This window comes from Oncorhynchus keta, unplaced genomic scaffold, assembly GCF_023373465.1.
Source record: "Oncorhynchus keta strain PuntledgeMale-10-30-2019 unplaced genomic scaffold, Oket_V2 Un_contig_5395_pilon_pilon, whole genome shotgun sequence".
Classification (NCBI taxonomy): Eukaryota; Metazoa; Chordata; class Actinopteri; order Salmoniformes; family Salmonidae; genus Oncorhynchus; species Oncorhynchus keta.
Window position 1 is genome coordinate 10,992 of NW_026288263.1, and position 21,158 is coordinate 32,149.

The window sequence follows — 21,158 nt, forward strand, 5'->3', positions numbered from 1 at the left end:
ATAGATAGATAGATATAGAATAGATAGATACTGTAGAATAGATAGATACTATAGAATAGATAGATACTGTAGAATAGATAGATACTGTAGAATAGATAGATAGATACTGTAGAATAGATAGATACTGTAGAATAGATAGAACTGTAGAATAGATAGATATGCTGATAGAATAGAATAGATAGATACTGTAGAATAGATAGATAGATACTGTAGAATAGATAGATAGATACTGTAGAATAGATAGATACTGTAGAATAGATAGATACTGTAGAGATAGATAGATACTGTAGAATAGATAGATAGAATAGATAGATACTGTAGAATAGATAGATACTGTAGAATAGATAGATACTAGAATAGATAGATAGAGAAGAGATAGATAGATATGTAGAATAGATAGATACTGTAGAATAGATAGATAGATACTGTAGAATAGATAGATACTGTAGAATAGATAGATAGATACTGTAGAATAGATAGATACTGTAGAATAGATAGATAGATACTGTAGAATAGATAGATACTGTAGAATAGATAGATAGATACTGTAGAATAGATAGATAGATACTGTAGAATAGATGTATACTGAATAGATAGATACTGTAGAGATAGATAGATACTGTAGAATAGATATATACTGTAGAATAGATACATAGATACTGTAGAATAGATAGATACTGTAGAATAGATAGATAGATACTGTAGAATAGATAGATAGATACTGTAGAATAGATAGATACTGTAGAGAGGAGAGGAGAGGAGAGGAGAGGAGAGAGGAGAGGAGAGGAGAGGAGAGGAGAGGAAAAAGGCCACTAGCCTATACGGTTGAGATGTATCCTGAGTTCTATCCAGAGAGGAGAGGAGAGGAGAGGGAGAGGAGAGGAGAGGAGAGGAGAGGAGAGGAGAGGAGAGGAGAGGAGAGGAGAGGAGAGGAGAGGAGAGGAGAGGAGAGAGAAAAGGCCACTAGCCTAATACGGTTGAGATGCATCCGGAGTTCTATCCAGATGGGGGAGTGACCTGAGGTCTGTCGTCACCAATCACTATAAATACTGCAGCTGGGGCGCGGAGCGCATGCTGTGGCCGAGCACAGAGAAACTGCGCGCTCTCATACCGACACACCGTATTCTCCCTTTTTCCTCCTCCTCCTCTCAGACACTTCCCAAACAAAGAGAAACACGCGAGGCGGAGGAACAGAGTGCATCCGTCGGGAACCACCGAATCCTCGTTGATCAGAAAACACACACCGATACACTCTGACCCGAACCGGTTGGAACCGAGAGGAGATTGATTGATCATGTGTAGTAACGGAGCAAGTAACGGGACAAGCGATATGCTTCAGATCCAGTTCGGTTTGATCAACTGTGGGAATAAATACCTAACCGCAGAAACGTTCGGTTTTAAAATCAACGCGTCGGCCACGAGCTTGAAGAAGAAGCAGATTTGGACTCTGGAGCAGAGCGGGGAAGAGGCGACCGGTAATGTGTTCTGTCTCAAGTCGCATCTGGGTCGGTACATAGCGGCGGATAAAGACGGGAACGTTACCGGGGATAGTGAGAGTTCTGGACCCGAGACCCGGTTCATCATCACGGCTCACGACGATGGGAGATGGTCTCTGCAGGTAGGATGAGGGAGGATGTTTGGGTGTGAATGAAAAGCACGAGAGAGAGACTTGCCTTTGTATTGTCACCCCACGATAGTATCTTCTCACTGGTGGTGTTTAAGAGCCCGGACGCTTTCTCTAAACGTTTAAAAAATGTAACCTCTTATTTAACTAGGTAAGTCAGTTAAAACAAATTCTTATTTACATTGATGGCTTTCATCGGTTAAAAAACCCGAACGACCGCTGGGACAATTGTGCGCCGCCCTATGGGACTCCCAAACACCGCCGTTTTTTATGTGATACAGCCGAAGAATCGAACCAGGATGTTTGTAGTGACGCCTCAAGCCCCGAAGATGCCTTAGACCGCTGCGCCACTCGGGAGCCCGTTACTTTACATGAACACGGATCGGTTGCGGTATTGTTTGAGGAACATAAGGAATGTATCTTTCATATCAGCAAGAAATATTGATTCATTAATAAACGGTAGCCTGCATTTCTCGACGCCTTTTTTAAAATGGGTTTAGGACATTTATTTTTATTTAACCTTTTATTTAACTAGGCAAGTCAGTTAAGAACAAATTCCTATTTACTATGACGGCCTACCGGGAACATTGGGTTAACTGCCTTGTTCAGGGGCAGAACAACAGATTTTTACCTTGTCAGCTCGGGATTCAATCTTTAAACCTTTTGGTTACTTGTCCAAAGCTCTAACCACTAGGCTACCTGCTGGTTACTAGTCCAACGCTCTAACCACTAGGCTACCTGCTGGTTACTAGGCCAACGCTCTAACCACTAGGCTACCTGCTGGTTACTGGCCCAATGCTCTAACCACTAGGCTACCTGCTGGTTACTAGTCCAACGCTCTAACCACTAGGCTACCTGCTGGTTACTAGTCCAAAACTCTAACCACTAGGCTACCTGCTGGTTACTAGTCCAACGCTCTAACCACTAGGCTACCTGCTGGTTACTTGTCCAATGCTCTAACCACTAGGCTACCAGCTGGTTACTAGTCCAACGCTCTAACCACCAGGCTACCTGCTCTAACCACTAGGCTACCTGCTGGTTACTAGTCCAACGCTCTAACCACTAGGCTACCTGCTGGTTACTAGTCCAACGCTCTAACCACTAGGCTACCTGCTGGTTACTAGTCCAACGCTCTAACCACTAGGCTACCTGCTGGTTACTAGTCCAACGCTCTAACCACTAGGCTACCTGCTGGTTACTAGTCCAACGCTCTAACCACTAGGCTACCGCTGGTTACTAGTCCAACGCGCTAACCACAGGCTACCTGCTGGTTACTAGTCCAACGCTCTAACCACTAGGCTACCTGCTGGTTACTAGTCCAACGTCTAAACCAGGCTACCTGCTGGTTACTAGTCCAACTAACCACTAGGCTACCTGCTGGTTACTAGTCCAACGCTCTAATCACTAGGCTACCTGCTGGTTACTAGTCCAACGCTCTAACCACTAGGCTACCTGCTGGCTCTAACCACTAGGCTACCTGCTGGTTACTAGTCCAACGCTCTAACCACTCAGGCTACCTGCTGGTTACTAGTCCAACGCTCTAACCACTAGGCTACCTGCTGGTTACTAGTCCAACGCTCTAACCACTAGGCTACCTGCTGGTTACTAGTCCAACGCTCTAACCACTAGGCTACCTGCTGGTTACTAGTCCAACGCTCTAACCACTAGGCTACCTGCTGGTTACTAGTCCAACGCTCTAACCACTAGGCTACCTGCTGGTTACTAGTCCAACGCTCTAACCACTAGGCTACCTGCTGGTTACTAGTCCAACGCTAACCACTAACCACTGTCCAACGCCCAACCACTAGGCTACCTGCTGGTTTAGTCCAACGCTCTAACCACTAGGCTACCTGCTGGTTACTAGTCCAACGCTCTAACCACTAGGCTACCTGCTGGTTACTAGTCCAACGCTCTAACCACTAGGCTACCTGCTGGTTACTAGTCCAACGCTCTAACCACTAAGGCTACCTGCTGGTACCTGCTAGTCCAAATGCTCTAACCAAGGTCAGTCCAACGCTCTAACCACTAGGCTACCTGCTGGTTACTAGTCCAATGCTCTAACCACTAGGCTACCTGCTGGTTACTAGTCCAACGCTCTAACCACTAGTCTACCTGCTGGTTACTAGTCCAACTCTCTAACCACTAGGCTACCTGCTGGTTACTAGTCCAACGCTCTAACCACTAGTCTACCTGCTGGTTACTAGTCCAACTCTCTAACCACTAGGCTACCTGCTGGTTACTAGTCCAACGCTCTAACCACTAGTCTACCTGCTGGTTACTAGTCCAACGCTCTAACCACTAGACTACCTACTGTGTGTGTGTGTGTGGTAGGTATTGTTTGTCAGGAGGGTTGTAGGCTAAGGTGTGAATGTGTGTGTGTGTGTGTGTGTGTGTGTGGAGGGTATTGTTTGTCAGGAGGGTTGTAGGCTAAGGTGTGTGTGTGTGTGGAGGGTATTGTCTGTCAGGAGGGTTGTAGGCTAAGGTGTGAGTGTGTGTGTGGAGGGTATTGTCTGTCAGGAGTGTTGTAGTGTGATGTGTGTGTGTGTGTGTGTGTGGAGGGTATTGTCTGTCAGGAGGGTTGTAGGCTAAGGTGTGTGATGTATGTATGTGTGTGTGTGGAGGGTATTGTCTGTCAGGAGTGTTGTAGTGTGTGTGTGTGTGTGTGGAGGGTATTGTCTGTCAGGAGGGTTGTAGTGTGTGTGTGTGTGTGTGTGTGGAGGGTATTGTCTGTCAGGAGGGTTGTAGTGTGTGTGTGTGTGGAGGGTATTGTCTGTCAGGAGGGTTGTAGTGTGTGTGATGTATATTCTACTGTGTTTCTCTGCAGTCAGAGGTCCATGGCAGATACCTGGGAGGCACAGAGGACAGGATCAGCTGCTTTGCCCAGGTAGGTGCGTTTTAAACTCCATGATGAGCTGATGAATATTCATCAACTGGCTTTCTCTAGATGTTAAATAACATTTGTTTATAATAACACGTAACGTGTGTGGACTGTAGTGTGTGTGTGGACTGTAGTGTGTGTGTGTGTGGACTGTAGCGTGTGTGTGTGTGTGGACTGTAGCGTGTGTGTGTGTGTGTGTGTGTGTGTGTGGACTGTAGTGTGTGTGTGTGTGTGTGTGGACTGTAGTGTGTGTGTGTGTGGACTGTAGTGTGTGTGTGTGTGTGGACTGTAGCGTGTGTGTGTGTGTGGACTGTAGTGTGTGTGGACTGTAGCGTGTGTGTGTGTGTGGACTGTAGCGTGTGTGTGGACTGTAGCGTGTGTGTGTGTGGACTGTAGCGTGTGTGTGTGTGGACTGTAGCGTGTGTGTGTGTGGACTGTAGCGTGTGTGTGTGTGGACTGTAGCGTGTGTGTGTGTGGACTGTAGCGTGTGTGTGGACTGTAGCGTGTGTGTGTGTGGACTGTAGCGTGACGTGTGTGTGTGGACTGTAGCGTGTGTGTGTGGACTGTAGCGACTGTGTGTGTGTGGACTGTAGCGTGTGTGTGTGTGTGGACTGTAGCGTGTGGACTGTAGCGTGTGTGTGGACTGTAGCGTGTGTGTGGACTGTAGCGTGTGTGTGGACTGTAGCGTGTGTGTGGACTGTAGCGTGTGTGGACTGTAGCGTGTGTGTGGACTGTAGCGTGTGTGTGGACTGTAGCGTGTGGACTGTAGCGTGTGTGTGGACTGTAGCGTGTGTGTGGACTGTAGCGTGTGTGTGTGGACTGTGGACTGTAGCGTGTGTGTGTGGACTGTAGCGTGTGTGTGTGGACTGTAGCGTGTGTGTGTGGACTGTAGCGTGTGTGTGTGGACTGTAGCGTGTGTGTGTGGACTGTAGCGTGTGTGTGTGGACTGTAGCGTGTGTGTGTGGACTGTAGCGTGTGTGTGTGGACTGTAGCGTGTGTGTGTGGACTGTAGCGTGTGTGTGGACTGTAGCGTGTGTGTGTGGACTGTAGCGTGTGTGTGGACTGTAGCGTGTGTGGACTGTACGTGTGTAGCTGTGTGTGTGTGGACTGTAGCGTGTGTGTGTGGACTGTAGCGTGTGTGTGTGGACTGTAGCGTGTGTGTGGACTGTAGCGTGTATGTGGACTGTAGCGTGTGTGTGGACTGTAGCGTGTGTGTGTGTGGACTGTAGCGTGTGTGTGTGGACTGTAGCGTGTGTGTGTGGACTGTGTGTGTGTGGACTGTAGCGTGTGTGTGGACTGTGTGTGTGTGTGGACTGTGGTGTGTGTGTGTGTGTGTGGACTGTAGCGTGTGTGTGTGTGTGTGACTGTAGCGTGTGTGTGACTGTAGCGTGTGTGTGGACTGTAGCGTGTGTGTGTGTGTGGACTGTAGCGTGTGTGTGTGTGTGACTGTGTGTGGACTGTAGCGTGTGTGTGGACTGTAGCGTGTGTGTGGACTGTAGCGTGTGTGTGTGTGGACTGTAGCGTGTGTGTGTGTGGACTGTAGCGTGTGTGTGTGGACTGTAGCGTGTGTGTGTGGACTGTAGCGTGTGTGTGTGGACTGTAGCGTGTGTGTGTGGACTGTAGCGTGTGTGTGTGTGGACTGTAGCGTGTGTGTGTGTGTGGACTGTAGCGTGTAGTGTGTGTGTGTGGACTGTAGCGTGTGTGTGGACTGTAGCGTGTGTGTGTGTGGACTGTAGCGTGTGTGTGTGTGTGTAGCGTGTGTGTGTGTGGACTGTAGCGTGTGTGTGTGTGTGGACTGTAGCGTGTGTGTGACTGTGTGTGTGTGGACTGTAGCGTGTGTGGACTGTAGCGTGTGTGGACTGTAGCGTGTGTGGACTGTAGCGTGTGTGGACTGTGTGTGGACTGTAGCGTGTGTGGACTGTAGCGTGTGTGGACTGTAGCGTGTGTGGACTGTAGCGTGTGTGGACTGTAGCGTGTGTGGACTGTAGCGTGTGTGTGTGGACTGTAGCGTGTGTGGACTGTAGCGTGTGTGGTAGACTGTAGCGTGTGTGTGTGGACGGACTGTAGCGTGTGTGTGTGTGTGGACTGTAGCGTGTGTGTGTGTGGACTGTAGCGTGTGTGTGTGTGGACTGTAGCGTGTGTGTGTGTGGACTGTAGCGTGTGTGTGTGTGGACTGTAGCGTGTGTGTGTGTGTGGACTGAGCGTGTGTGTGTGTGGACTGTAGTGTGTGTGTGTGTGGACTGTAGTGTGTGTGGACTAATGTCTGGTTTCTCTCCCAGACTGCATCAGTGGCTGAAAAATGGAGTGTTCACATTGCCATGCATCCTCAGGTAACACACCTACACCCCCCTATAACACCTGACCTCTAACCTCTCCTCTAAATGGGGCATTCACATTGCCATGCATCCTCAGGTAACACCCCCCTAACACCTGACCTCTCACCTCTCCTCTAAATGGGGCATTCACATTGCCATGCATCCTCAGGTAACACACCTACACCCCCCCTATAACACCTGACCTCTGACCTCTCCTCTAAATGGGGCATTCACATTGCCATGCATCCTCAGGTAACACCCCCCAACACCTGACCTCTAACCTCTCCTCTAAATGGGGCATTCACATTGCCATGCACCCTCAGGTAACACACCTACACCCCCCTAACACCTGACCTCTAACCTCTCCTCTAAATGGGGCATTCACATTGCCATGCACCCTCAGGTAACACACCTACACCCCCCCCCTAACACCTGACCTCTAACCTCTCCTCTAAATGGGGCATTCACATTGCCATGCATCCTCAGGTAACACCCCCCAACACCTGACCTCTAACCTCTCCTCTAAATGGGGCATTCACATTGCCATGCACCCTCAGGTAACACACCTACACCCCCCTAACACCTGACCTCTAACCTCTCCTCTAAATGGGGCATTCACATTGCCATGCACCCTCAGGTAACACACCTACACCCCCTATAACACCTGACCTCTAACCTCTCCTCTAAATGGGGCATTCACATTGCCATGCATCCTCAGGTAACACACCTACACCCCCCCCAACACCTGACCTCTAACCTCTCCTCTAAATGGGGCATTCACATTGCCATGCACCCTCAGGTAACACACCTACACCCCCCCTATAACACCTGACCTCTAACCTCTCCTCTAAATGGGGCATTCACATTGCCATGCATCCTCAGGTAACACACCTACACCCCCCTATAACACCTGACCTCTAACCTCTCCTCTAAATGGGCATTCACATTGCCATGCATCCTCAGGTAACACACCTACACCCCCCTATAACACCTGACCTCTCCTCTAAATGGGGCATTCACATTGCCATGCATCCTCAGGTAACACCCCCATAACACCTGACCTCTAACCTCTCCTCTAAATGGGACATTCACATTGCCATGCATCCTCAGGTAACACACCTACACCCCCCATCACATGACCTCTAACCTCTCCTCTAAATGGAGCATTCACATTGCCATGCATCCTCAGGTAACACCCCCTAACACCTGACCTCTAACCTCTCCTCTAAATGGGGCATTCACATTGCCATGCATCCTCAGGTAACACCCCCCTAACACCTGACCTCTGACCTCTCCCCTTCCAGGTGAACATCTTCAGTGTGACCAGGAAGCGTTACGCCCACCTGTCCTCCAAGGTGGACGAGGTCTCTATCGACCGCGACGTCCCGTGGGGTGTGGACTCCCTGATCACCCTGGTGTTCAGAGACCAACGCTACCACCTGCAGACGTCTGACAACCGCTTCCTGAAGAATGACGGCAGCCTGGAGGCGGAGCCGGACAAGACCACCGGATACACGCTGGAGTTCCGCTCCGGCAAGGTGGCGTTCAGGGATTGTTCCGGGCGCTACCTGGCGCCGTCGGGCCCGAGCGGGACCATGAAGAGCGGGAAGACGAGCCGCGTGGGGAAGGACGAGATGTTCTCTCTGGAGCAGAGTCACCCTCAGGTGGTTCTCACCGCCGGCAACGAGAGGAACGTCTCCACCAGGCAAGGTAGGACCTTCTAGAACAGGACTAGAACCTAACCAGGCGAGGTAGGACCAACACAACCTTCTAGAACCTAACCAGGCAAGGTAGGACCAACACAACCTTCTAGAACAGTACTAGAACCTAACCAGGCGAGGTAGGACCAACACAACCTTCTAGAACCTAACCAGGCAAGGTAGGACCAACACAACCTTCTAGAACCTAACCAGGCAAGGTAGGACCAACACAACCTTCTAGAACAGTACTAGAACCTAACCAGGCAAGGTAGGACCAACACAACCTTCTAGAACAGGACTAGAACCTAACCAGGCGAGGTAGGACCAACACAACCTTCTAGAACCTAACCAGGCAAGGTAGGACCAACACAACCTTCTAGAACAGGACTAGAACCTAACCAGGCAAGGTAGGACCAACACAACCTTCTAGAACAGGACTAGAACCTAACCAGGCAATGTAGGACCAACACAACCTTCTAGAACAGGACTAGAACCTAACCAGGCGAGGTAGGACCAACACAACCTTCTAGAACAGTACTAGAACCTAACCAGGCGAGGTAGGAACAACACAACCTTCTAGAACAGTACTAGAACCTAACCAGGCAAGGTAGGACCAACACAACCTTCTAGAACAGGACTAGAACCTAACCAGGCAAGATAGGACCAACACAACCTTCTAGAACCTAAACAGGCAAGGTAGGACCAACACAACCTTCTAGAACCTAAACAGGCAAGGTAGGACCAACACAACCTTCTAGAACCTAAACAGGCAAGGTAGGACCAACACAACCTTCTAGAACAGGACTAGAACCTAACCAGGCAATGTAGGACCAACACAACCTTCTAGAACAGGACTAGAACCTAACCAGGCAATGTAGGACCAACACAACCTTCTAGAACAGGACTAGAACCGAACCAGGTGAGGTAGGAACAACACAATCTTCTAGAACAGGACTAGAACCTACCCAGGCAAGGTAGACCAACACAACCTTCTAGAACAGGACTTGAACCTAACCAGGCAAGGTAGGACCAACACAACCTTCTAGATCCTAACCAGGCAAGGTAGGACCAACACAACCTTCTAGATCCTAACCATGCAAGGTAGGACAAACACAACCTTCTAGATCCTAACCATGCAAGGTAGGACAAACACAACCTTCTAGATCCTAACCATGCAAGGTAGGACAAACACAACCTTCTAGATCCTAACCAGGCAAGGTAGGACAAACACAACCTTCTCAGGCAAGGTAGGACCAACACATCCTTCTAGAACAGGACTAGAACCTAACCAGGCAAGGTAGGACCAACACAACCTTCTAGAACCTAACCAGGCAAGGTAGGACCAACACAACATTCTAGAACAGGACTAGAACCTAACCAGGCAAGGTAGGACCAACACAACCTTCTAGAACCTAACCAGGCAAGGTAGGACCAACACATCCTTCTAGAACAGGACTAGAACCTAACCAGGCAAGGTAGGACCAACACAACCTTCTAGAACCTAACCAGGCAAGGTAGGATCAACACAACCTTCTAGAACAGGACTAGAACCTAACCAGGCAAGGTAGGACCAACACAACCTTCTAGAACCTAACCAGGCAAGGTAGGATCAACACAACCTTCTAGAACAGGACTAAATGGAGGGAGAGATGGGGAGGAGGGAGAGCCTGAGAGAGGAGGAGAGGCTCCATTTTGTGTCTGGCTGAGAAACCGCTCTGACACCCTGCCTGCCTGTTGTGTGTTATTCCGTAGCTATTCTGCCCCAGTGATCCTTGCAGTAGTTTGCTGATGATGCCTCCCACACACTCACTCTCAACACACACACTGTCTTTGGGCCGGGCTGTTGGGGAGGGGCCGGGGTCGGGGTGGGGGGGCTGCTGCAGATTCCTCTCGTGTGTAGCAGCTGCAGTGCTGGTGTTTGTCTGGATTCATGCTGAGGGAGGGACTGCAACACACTGGACGCTGTCTGGTCGTGACTACATCTCTGGTGTGTGTGTGTGGTGTGTGTGTGTGTGTGATCCAGAGAGGGAACCAGGACGCTGTCTGGTCGTGACTACATCTCTGGTGTGTGGTGTGTGGTGTGTGTGTGTGTGTGTGGTGTGTGATCCAGAGAGGGAACCAGGACGCTGTCTGGTCGTGACTACATCTCTGGTGTGTGTGTGTGGTGTGTGTGTGTGTGTGATCCAGAGAGGGAACCAGGACGCTGTCTGGTCGTGACTACATCTCTGGTGTGTGGTGTGTGTGTGTGGTGTGTGATCCAGAGAGGGAACCAGGACGCTGTCTGGTCGTGACTACATCTCTGGTGTGTGTGTGGTGTGTGTGTGTGTGGTGTGTGATCCAGAGAGGGAACCTGGACGCTGTCTGGTCGTGACTACATCTCTTTGTGTGTGTGTGTGTGTGATCCAGAGAGGGAACCAGGACGCTGTCTGGTCGTGACTACATCTCTGGTGTGTGTGTGTGTGTGTGTGTGTGTGTGTGTGTGTGTGTGTGTGTGTGTGTGTGTGTGTGTGTGTGTGTGTGTGTGTGTGTGTGTGTGTGTGTGTGTGTGTGTGTGTGTGTGTGTGTGTGAGAGATCCAGAGAGGGAACCAGGACGCTGTCTGGTTGTGACTACATATCGTGTGTGTGATCCAGAGAGGGAACCAGGACGCTGTCTGGTCGTGACTACATATCGTGTGTGTGATCCAGAGAGGGAACCAGGACGCTGTCTGGTCGTGACTACATATCTGGTGTGTGTGTGATCCAGAGAGGGAACCAGGACGCTGTCTGGTCGTGACTACATCTCTGGTGTGTGTGTGATCCAGAGAGGGAACCAGGACGCTGTCTGGTCGTGACTACATCTCTGGTGTGTGTGTGATCCAGAGAGGGAACCAGGACGCTGTCTGGTCGTGACTACATCTCTGGTGTGTGTGTGATCCAGAGAGGGAACCAGGACGCTGTCTGGTTGTGACTACATCTCTGGTGTGTGTGTGTGTGATCCAGAGAGGGAACCAGGACGCTGTCTGGTCGTGACTACATCTCTGGTGTGTGTGTGTGTGGTGTGTGTGATCCAGAGAGGGAACCAGGACGCTGTCTGGTCTGACTACATCTCTGGTGTGTGTGTGATCCAGAGGGAACCAGGACGCTGTCTGGTTGTGACTACATCTCTGGTGTGTGTGTGTGTGTGTGTGTGTGTGTGTGTGTGTGTGTGTGTGTGTGTGTGTGTGTGATCCAGAGAGGGAACCAGGACGCTGTCTGGTCGTGACTACATCTCTGGTGTGAACACAACACATGTCTTGCTTGTCTTCTTCATGGATCTCAGTCAGGAAGTTGTTTTAGGAGCCCATGTTGTCTACCTCAGTCAGGAAGTTGTTTTAGGAGCCCATGTTGTCTACCTCACAGTCAGGAAGTTGTTTTAGGAGCCCATGTTGTCTACCTCAGTCAGGACGTTGTTTTAGGAGCCCATGTTGTCTACCTCAGTCAGGACGTTGTTTTAGGAGCCCATGTTGTCTACCTCACAGTCAGGAAGTTGTTTTAGGAGCCCATGTTGTCTACCTCAGTCAGGACGTTGTTTTAGGAGCCCATGTTGTCTACCTCAGTCAGGACGTTGTTTTAGGAGCCCATGTTGTCTACCTCACAGTCAGGAAGTTGTTTTAGGAGCCCATGTTGTCTACCTCACAGTCAGGAAGTTGTTTTAGGAGCCCATGTTGTCTACCTCACAGTCAGGAAGTTGTTTTAGGAGCCCATGTTGTCTACCTCACAGTCAGGAAGTTGTTTTAGGAGCCCATGTTGTCTACCTCTCAGTCAGGAAGTTGTTTTAGGAGCCCATGTTGTCTACCTCAGTCAGGAGTTGTTTAGGAGCCCATGTTGTCTACCTCACAGTCAGGAAGTTGTTTTAGGAGCCCATGTTGTCTACCCCAGTTGTTTTGAGCCCATGTTGTCACAGTCAGGAAGTTGTTTTAGGAGCCCATGTTGTCTACCTCACAGTCAGGAAGTTGTTTTAGGAGCCCATGTTGTCTACCTCAGTCAGGAAGTTGTTTTAGGAGCCCATGTTGTCTACCTCACAGTCAGGAAGTTGTTTTAGGAGCCCATGTTGTCTACCTCACAGTCAGGAAGTTGTTTTAGGAGCCCATGTTGTCTACCTCACAGTCAGGAAGTTGTTTTAGGAGCCCATGTTGTCTACCTCAGTCAGGAAGTTGTTTTAGGAGCCCATGTTGTCTACCTCAGTCAGGAAGTTGTTTTAGGAGCCCATGTTGTCTACCTCAGTCAGGAAGTTGTTTTAGGAGCCCATGTTGTCTACCTCAGTCAGGAAGTTGTTTTAGGAGCCCATGTTGTCTACCTCACAGTCAGGAAGTTGTTTTAGGAGCCCATGTTGTCTACCTCACAGTCAGGACGTTGTTTTAGGAGCCCATGTTGTCTACCAGTCAGGACGTTGTTTTCAGTCAGTCAGGAAGTTGTTTTAGGAGCCCATGTTGTCTACCTCAGTCAGGACGTTGTTTTAGGAGCCCATGTTGTCTACCTCAGTCAGGACGTTGTTTTAGGAGCCCATGTTGTCTACCTCACAGTCAGGACGTTGTTTTAGGAGCCCATGTTGTCTACCTCACAGTCAGGACGTTGTTTTAGGAGCCCATGTTGTCTACCTCACAGTCAGGAAGTTGTATTTTTTGTGTTTTAATCACATCCACTATATATACAGAGCATGTCTGATGCTTTAAGGACACGGTTTGATTTAAATAATTAAGACAAACACATGACTAGAGAGTCTAACTACAGTTCATGTTGGGTCAGTGCTGTGCTAAAAATACAAGACAAACGCATGACTGTTTGACTAGCGCACCGTCTCGCTCCGTCATCAGGGCAGGGTACTGGGTGATAGCTGGTTAGTGACGGTGACTAAGTTCAGAGCAGGGTACTACTGGGTGATAGCTGGTTAGTGACGGTGACTCAGGAAGTTCAGAGCAGGGTACTGGGTGATAGCTGGTTAGAGACGGTGACTAAGTTCAGAGCAGGGTACTGGGTGATAGCTGGTTAGTGACGGTGACTAAGTTCAGAGCAGGGTACTGGGTGATAGCTGGTTAGTGACGGTGACTAAGTTCAGAGCAGGGTACTGGGTGATAGCTGGTTAGTGACGGTGACTAAGTTCAGAGCAGGGTACTGGGTGATAGCTGGTTAGTGACGGTGACTAAGTTCAGAGCAGGGTACTGGGTGATAGCTGGTTAGTGACGGTGACTAAGTTCAGAGCAGGGTACTGGGTGGAGGTCGGCTATTTAACAGTCTGATGGCTTTGAGATAGAAGCTGTTTTTCAGTCTCTCGGTCCCAGCTTTGATGCACCTGTACTGACCTCGCCTTCTGGATGATAGCGGGGTGAACAGGCAGTGGTTCAGGGGGTTGTTGTCCTTGATGGGCTCTCTGTCGCTCGGACGGGGCGGACCGGGCTCTGTTTCGGTCTTTCAGTCCTCTGGCTGTGTCCTCCTAACTGCTTTATCACCCATAATTCCATGGGGGATTAAACCCTGGCAGGGGTCTGGCTGTAGCCTGGCAGCTGTGTGTTTAGATGTGTATGCACAGCTGTAGGACATACTCTAATCCCAACTCTGATGCTGAACCTGACCAGACAGTATGTGGCGGGCTGTAGTGTGGCGGGCTGTAGTGTGGCGGGCTGTAGTGTGGCGGGCTGTAGTGTGGCGGGCTGTAGTGTTGCGGGGTTGGAGTCAACATTTGGGAAACTTTCGACACCTTGTAGAGTTCATGCCCCGACTAATTAGGGCAGTTCTGAGGGCCAAAGGGGGCTGCAACTCAATATCAGGGAGGTGTTTAATGTTTTGTTCAAATCTGTAGTGCGTTTCTGCTCGTTCCTGACCCTCTGTCAGTCTCTAACCCTGCTCTCCTCTTGGCCCCGCCCAGGCATGGACCTGTCAGCCAATCAGGACGAGGAGGAGACCAGGAAGTGTTCCAGGTGGAGATGAGTCGTGAGAACAGGAAGTGTGCTTTCCGGACCGCCGCCGGGAAGTACTGGACCCTCACCTCTTCTGGAGGACTACAGTGTACCGCCTCCACTAAGTAATAACACACACACACACACACACACACACTGTTATGCTGTTAGCCGTCGGCTAGCTGCGGCGTGTCGGCTGTTAGCCGTCGGCTAGCTGCGGCGTGTCGGCTGTTAGCCGTCGGCTAGCTGCGGCGTGTCGGCTGTTAGCCGTCGGCTAGCTGCGGCGTGTCGGCTGTTAGCCGTCGGCTAGCTGCGGCGTGTCGGCTAGCTGCGGCGTGTCGGCTGTTAGCCGTCGGCTTCACTGCTCCATAAAGGGGTGGCTCCAATAATAGATGTTATTACAATGTTCTACCCTGTTGAGAATTATATTTGTGTGTGTGTGTGTGTGCAGGACTGCCAACTGTTACTTTGACATGGAGTACTGTGGTAAGAAGCTGACTCTCCGTGCCGCCAACGGGAAATACGTCGCAGCCAAGAAGAACGGCCAGCTAGCCGCTACCATCGACGTTGCCGGTCAGTGTGAAAACAGCCTTTGGGTTGTAAAGAGCAACTCAACAGGGTGTTCCAGATGCAGATGACTTGGTTCAAGGGTCATACCAACTCCTAGTCAGTCCCTCCCTGTTCCAGATGACTTGGTTCAAGGGTCACACCAACTCCTAGTCTCTCCCTGTTCCAGATGACTTGGTTCAAGGGTCATACCAACTCCTAGTCAGTCCCTGTTCCAGATGACTTGGTTCAAGGGTCACACCAACTCCTTGTCTCTCCCTGTTCCAGATGACTTGGTTCAAGAGTCATACCAACTCCTAGTCAGTCTCTCCCTGTTCCAGATGACTTGGTTCAAGGGTCATACCAACTCCTAGTCAGTCCCTCCCTGTTCCAGATGACTTGGTTCAAGGGTCATACCAACTCCTAGTCAGTCCCTCCCTGTTCCCGATGACTTGGTTCAAGGGTCATACCAACTCCTAGTCAGTCCCTCCCTGTTCCAGATGACTTGGTTCAAGGGTCATACCAACTCCTAGTCTCTCCCTGTTCCAGATGACTTGGTTCAAGGGTCATACCAACTCCTAGTCAGTCCCTCTCTGTTCCAGATGACTTGGTTCAAGGGTCACACCAACACCTCGTCAGTCCCTGTTCCAGATGACTTGGTTCAAGGGTCACACCAACTCCTCGTCAGTCCCTCCCTGTTCCAGATGACTTGGTTCAAGTGTCACACCAACTCCTAGTCAGTCCCTCCCTGTTCCAGATGACTTGGTTCACGGGTCATACCAACTCCTAGTCATTCCCTCCCTGTTCCAGATGACTTGGTTCACGGGTCATACCAACTCCTAGTCAGTCCCTGTTCCAGATGACTTGGTTCAAGGGTCATACCAACTCCTAGTCTCTCCCTGTTCCAGATGACTTGGTTCAAGGGTCATACCAACTCCTAGTCAGTCTCTCCCTGTTCCAGATGACTTGGTTCAAGGGTCATACCAACTCCTAGTCAGTCCCTCCCTGTTCCAGATGACTTGGTTCAAGGGTCATACCAACTCCTAGTCTCTCCCTGTTCCAGATGACTTGGTTCAAGGGTCATACCAACTCCTAGTCTCTCCCTGTTCCAGATGACTTGGTTCAAGGGTCACACCAACTCCTAGTCAGTCTCTCCCTGTTCCAGATGACTTGGTTCAAGGGTCATACCAACTCCTAGTCAGTCCCTGTTCCAGATGACTTGGTTCAAGAGTCACACCAACTCCTAGTCTCTCCCTGTTCCAGATGACTTGGTTCAAGGGTCATACCAACTCCTAGTCCCTCCCTGTTCCAGATGACTTGGTTCAAGGGTCATACCAACTCCTAGTCCCTCCCTGTTCCAGATGACTTGGTTCAAGAGTCACACCAACTCCTAGTCAGTCCCTCCCTGTTCCAGATGACTTGGTTCAAGAGTCACACCAACTCCTAGTCAGTCTCTCCCTGTTCCAGATGACTTGGTTCAAGGGTCATACCAACTCCTAGTCAGTCCCTCCCTGTTCCAGATGACTTGGTTCAAGGGTCACACCAACTCCTAGTCTCTCCCTGTTCCAGATGACTTGGTTCACGGGTCATACCAACTCCTAGTCTCTCCCTGTTCCAGATGACTTGGTTCAAGGGTCATACCAACTCCTCGTCAGTCCCTCCCTGTTCCAGATGACTTGGTTCACGGGTCATACCAACTCCTAGTCTCTCCCTGTTCCAGATGACTTGGTTCACGGGTCATACCAACTCCTAGTCTCTCCCTGTTCCAGATGACTTGGTTCAAGGGTCATACCAACTCCTAGTCAGTCCCTGTTCCAGATGACTTGGTTCAAGGGTCATACCAACTCCTAGTCTCTCCCTGTTCCAGATGACTTGGTTCAAGGGTCATACCAACTCCTAGTCAGTCTCTCCCTGTTCCAGATGACTTGGTTCAAGGGTCATACCAACTCCTAGTCAGTCCCTCCCTGTTCCAGATGACTTGGTTCAAGGGTCATTACAACTATTTTCTTTTTAATTAGTCCTTTTTGGAAGTTTTTCTTGCTAAGCCCTTTACAACACGTGGAACCTCCCAAATAAATATTTTGGAGTGTCAGGCTCAGGGTGTCCCCAGCCTATGAGGGTATAACCTTTGACCTTTTATGTAAGGCTTTCTTTGGTCTTTGGCGACATGGGTAATATGTGTGTTTGTCCCTCCAGGTGAGTCGGAGGAGTTCCTGATGAAGCTGATTAACCGTCCAATCATTGTCCTCCGTGGGGAACACGGTTTCATCGGGTGTCGTAAGGTCACAGGAACCCTGGACTCCAACCGTTCCTCCTACGACTACTTTACCCTGACCTTCAGAGAGGGGACGTACAGTTTACAGGGTTAGTACACACACACACACTACTTTACCCTGACCTTCAGAGAGGGGATGTACAGTTTACAGGGTTAGTGAACACACTCCTCGTGTAGATTCTGACAGCTCAGATGAACTAGAGGAGCCTCCTCATGACAACGAGCAGTTAACCTGCCCTTTCAGATGAACTAGAGGAGCCTCCTCATGACAACGAGCAGTTAACCTGCCCTTTCAGATGAACTAGAGGAGCCTCCTCATGACAACGAGCAGTTAACCTGCCCTTTCCAGGGGACGGTGTAGTCTGTCAGATCAGATGAACTAGAGGAGCCTCCTCATGCCAACGAGCAGTTAACCTGCCCTTTCAGATGAACTAGAGGAGCCTCATGACAACGAGCAGTTAATCTGCCCTTTCCAGGGGAAAGATCTCCTCAGACATATCATCATGGTTGACCCTGTTGTAAACACCCCCCTCCTCAGACATATCATCATGGTTGACCCTGTTGTAAACGCCCCCCTCTCCTCAGACATATCATCATGGTTGACCCTGTTGTAAACGCCCCCCTCTCCTCAGACATATCATCATGGTTGAACCTGTTGTAAACGCCCCCCCTCTCCTCAGACATATCATCATGGTTGACCCTGTTGTAAACGCCCCCCCTCTCCTCAGACATATCATCATGGTTGAACCTGCTGCTCCCCCCTCCTCAGACATATCATCATGGTTGACCCTGTTGCCCCCCTCTCCTCAGACATATCATCATGGTTGACCCTGTTGCCCCCCCTCTCCTCAGACATATCATCATGGTTGACCCTGTTGCCCCCCCCCCCTCTCCTCAGACTCGACGGGGAAGTTCTGGATGGTGGGCAGCGAGGCGTCGGTGGTGAGCAGCAGTGACGACCCCGTCGACTTCCTGTTAGAGTTCTGCGACTACAACAAGGTCGCTATCCGCTCCGTCGCCGACGGGAAGTATCTCCACGGCGACCACGCCGGCGTCTTGAAGGCCAACGCCGACGACCTGGAGACCGCCACGCTCTGGGAGTACTGACCCCCTTCCTCGAGACCCCGTTACTACGACAACGAAGCGGCAGCAGCATCCCCTAACTCCTCCCTCTATCTATCCATCCATCCTTCTCTCAACTCTGTCCTAACCCGACGACCTGGAGACCGCCACGCTCTGGGAGTACTGACCCCCTTCCTCGAGACCCCGTTACTACGACAACGAAGCGGCAGCAGCATCCCCTAACTCCTCCCTCTATCTATCCATCCATCCTTCTCTCAACTCTGTCCTAACCCCCTCCTAGACCAGGGCTGTGTTCAGTGGGGTGAAATGTTCACGATATCGTAGATGGGGGGGGGAATGTAAGACCTAGAGCTGACCCCATTCTGTTTTCACTTGATAATGAATAATCTAATCTACATCATACGTTTCTATGTGACATTCCATCGCTCTGAACAGAACCTTTTTTTTGTGTGAACTGGACAAAGGAGGGAGAGAAAGAGCTGGGGGAGGTTATGTCCTAATGTAAAGGCTTTCTTCACATCTCTCTGCCTTTTCCTCCCTTTTCTCTCTACCTTTCCCTCCCTTTTCTCTCTCTGCCTTCCCCTCCCCTTTTCTCTCTCTGCCTTTCCCTCCCCTTTCTCTCTCTGCCTTCCCCTCCCCTTTTCTCTCTCTCTGCCTTTCCCTCCCCTTTTCTCTCTCTGCCTTTCCCTCCCCTTTTCTCTCTCTGCCTTTCCCTCCCCTTTTCTCTCTCTGCCTTTCCCTCCCCTTTTCTCTCTCTGCCTTTCCCTCCCCTTTTCTCTCTCTCTGCCTTTCCCTCCCCTTTTCTCTCTCTGCCTTTCCCTCCCTTTTCTCTCTCTCCCTTTCCCTCCCCTTTTCTCTCTCTGCCTTTCCCTCCCCTTTTCTCTCTCTGCCTTTCCCTCCCCTTTTCTCTCTCTGCCTTTCCCTCCCCTTTTCTCTCTCTGCCTTTCCCTCCCCTTTTCTCTCTCTGCCTTTCCCTCCCCTTTTCTCTCTCTGCCTTTCCCTCCCCTTTTCTCTCTCTGCCTTCCCCTCCCCTTTTCTCTCTCTCTGCCTTTCCCTCCCCTTTTCTCTCTCTGCCTTTCCCTCCCCTTTTCTCTCTCTGCCTTTCCCTCCCTTTTCTCTCTCTGCCTTTCCCTCCCCTTTTCTCTCTCTGCCTTTCCCTCCCCTTTTCTCTCTCTCTGCCTTTCCCTCCCCTTTTCTCTCTCTGCCTTCCCCTCCCCTTTTCTCTCTCTGCCTTCCCCTCCCCTTTCTCTCTGCCTTCCCCTCCCCTTTCTCTCTGCCTTTCCCTCCCTTTTCTCTCTCTGCCTTTCCCTCCCCTTTTCTCTCTCTGCCTTTCCCTCCCCATTTCTCTCTCTGCCTTCCCCTCCCCATTTCTCTCTCTGCCTTCCCCTCCCCTTTTCTCTCTCTGCCTTCCCCTCCCCTTTTCTCTCTCTGCCTTCCCCTCCCCTTTTCTCTCTCTGCCTTCCCCTCCCCTTTTCTCTCTCTGCCTTCCCCTCCCCTCTTCTCTCTCTGCCTTCCCCTCCCCTTTTCTCTCTCTGCCTTCCCCTCCCCTCTTCTCTCTCTGCCTTCCCCTCCCCTCTTCTCTCTGCCTTCCCCTCCCCTTTCTCTCTGCCTTCCCCTCCCCTTTTCTCTCTCTGCCTTCCCCTCCCCTCTTCTCTCTCTGCCTTCCCCTCCCCTCTTCTCTCTCTGCCTTCCCCTCCCCTTTTCTCTCTCTGCCTTCCCCTCCCCTTTTCTCTCTCTGCCTTCCCCTCCCCTCTTCTCTCTCTGCCTTCCCCTCCCCTTTTCCCTCCCCTTTTCTCTCTCTGCCTTTTCTCTCTCTACCTTTCCCTCCCCTTTTCTCTCTCTGCCTTTCCCTCCCCTTTTCTCTCTGCCTTTCCCTCCCCTTTCCCTCCCCTTTTCCCTCCCCTTTTCTCTCTCTGCCTTTCCCTCCCCCTTTTCTCTCTCTGCCTTTCCCTCCCCTTTTCTCTCTCTGCCTTTCCCTCCCCCTTTTCTCTCTCTGCCTTTCCCTCCCCCTTTTCTCTCTCTGCCTTTCCCTCCCCTTTTCTCTCTCTGCCTTTCCCTCCCCCTTTTCTCTCTCTGCCTTCCCTCCCCCTTTTCTCTCTCTGCCTTCCCCTCCCCCTTTTCTCTCTCTCTGCCTTTCCCTCCCTTTTCTCTCTCTGCCTTCCCCTCCCCTTTTCTCTCTCTGCCTTCCCCTCCCCTTTTCTCTCTCTGCCTTCCCCTCCCCTTTTCTCTCTCTGCCTTCCCCTCCCCTTTTTTCTCTCTCTGCCTTCCCCTCCCCTTTTCTCTCACTCTGCCTTTTCCTCTCACAGTTCCATTCTGCAGTACCCGACTGTATTTGATGCCAAAGTTATTGGGGCTGTACACTATTCCCCCCCGTCCAATAGCAACATGGCTCGATGTGTCACTCAGTCCTAGATGTATGATTGGCCCACTCTCAAACAGCTGACCCCCCCACAGAGCAGAGCTTTGTTAAACCCCCCCCCCCAACTAAACACTTCTTCAACTGAACTCTATCTATTTCTCTATTTGTATCCAGGTGTCTGTCCCTGTGATCTCTGTATACAACAACACATGCTGGGTCAGACAGTATTTATCATGTAGGACCTGATTTTTGGCCAGGATTCAATCCCACAATGCAATATTTCACGGTTAAACGCTGCATGTGTCGGTTTATTCTGAAATGACCTTTTTTTATTTTTCAAACGTCTAAATGCAGGGATGGTATTGACTCTTAAATAGAACCGGGTTCTGTCTGCAACTAGAGGCTGGTCTCTGAGCATTGGGTAAAAACTGGAATGGATTCTCACGGTGTTCTGGAATGGGTTTA

General features: G+C 50.5%; 1 protein-coding gene and 2 long non-coding RNA genes across 9 annotated transcripts; 1 reads left to right on the forward strand and 2 right to left on the reverse strand.

Annotated features, from left to right (window-relative positions):
• The first annotated feature begins 1,062 nt into the window (after positions 1-1,062).
• fscn1a (fascin actin-bundling protein 1a) lies at positions 1,063-19,439 on the forward strand. The gene is given in 9 exon segments (XM_052510135.1): positions 1,063-1,618; positions 4,449-4,508; positions 6,782-6,832; positions 8,122-8,527; positions 14,400-14,429; positions 14,432-14,555; positions 14,882-15,003; positions 17,173-17,340; positions 18,150-19,439. Coding segments are annotated over 9 exon segments (1,494 nt in total). The 5' UTR covers positions 1,063-1,294; the 3' UTR covers positions 18,359-19,439.
• On the reverse strand, positions 2,313-3,579 carry LOC127925266 (uncharacterized). Of its 2 annotated transcripts, none has more exons than XR_008120239.1 (3): positions 3,475-3,579; positions 3,142-3,375; positions 2,313-2,812 (listed from the first exon to the last, which is right to left on the reverse strand). It is a non-coding gene; the product is annotated as an uncharacterized LOC127925266 (long non-coding RNA). The 2 variants fall into 2 exon arrangements; XR_008120241.1 differs by lacking the exon at positions 2,313-2,812 and adding an exon at positions 2,995-3,076.
• Positions 11,658-13,411, reverse strand: LOC127925265 (uncharacterized). 6 transcript variants are annotated; one of them, XR_008120237.1, is made up of 4 exons: positions 13,053-13,411; positions 12,717-12,874; positions 12,475-12,636; positions 11,658-12,291 (listed from the first exon to the last, which is right to left on the reverse strand). It is a non-coding gene; the product is annotated as an uncharacterized LOC127925265 (long non-coding RNA). The 6 variants fall into 6 exon arrangements; XR_008120234.1 differs by having other exon boundaries at positions 11,658-12,250; positions 12,475-12,874; XR_008120233.1 differs by having other exon boundaries at positions 12,475-12,874.
• Positions 19,440-21,158: the final 1,719 nt, after the last annotated feature.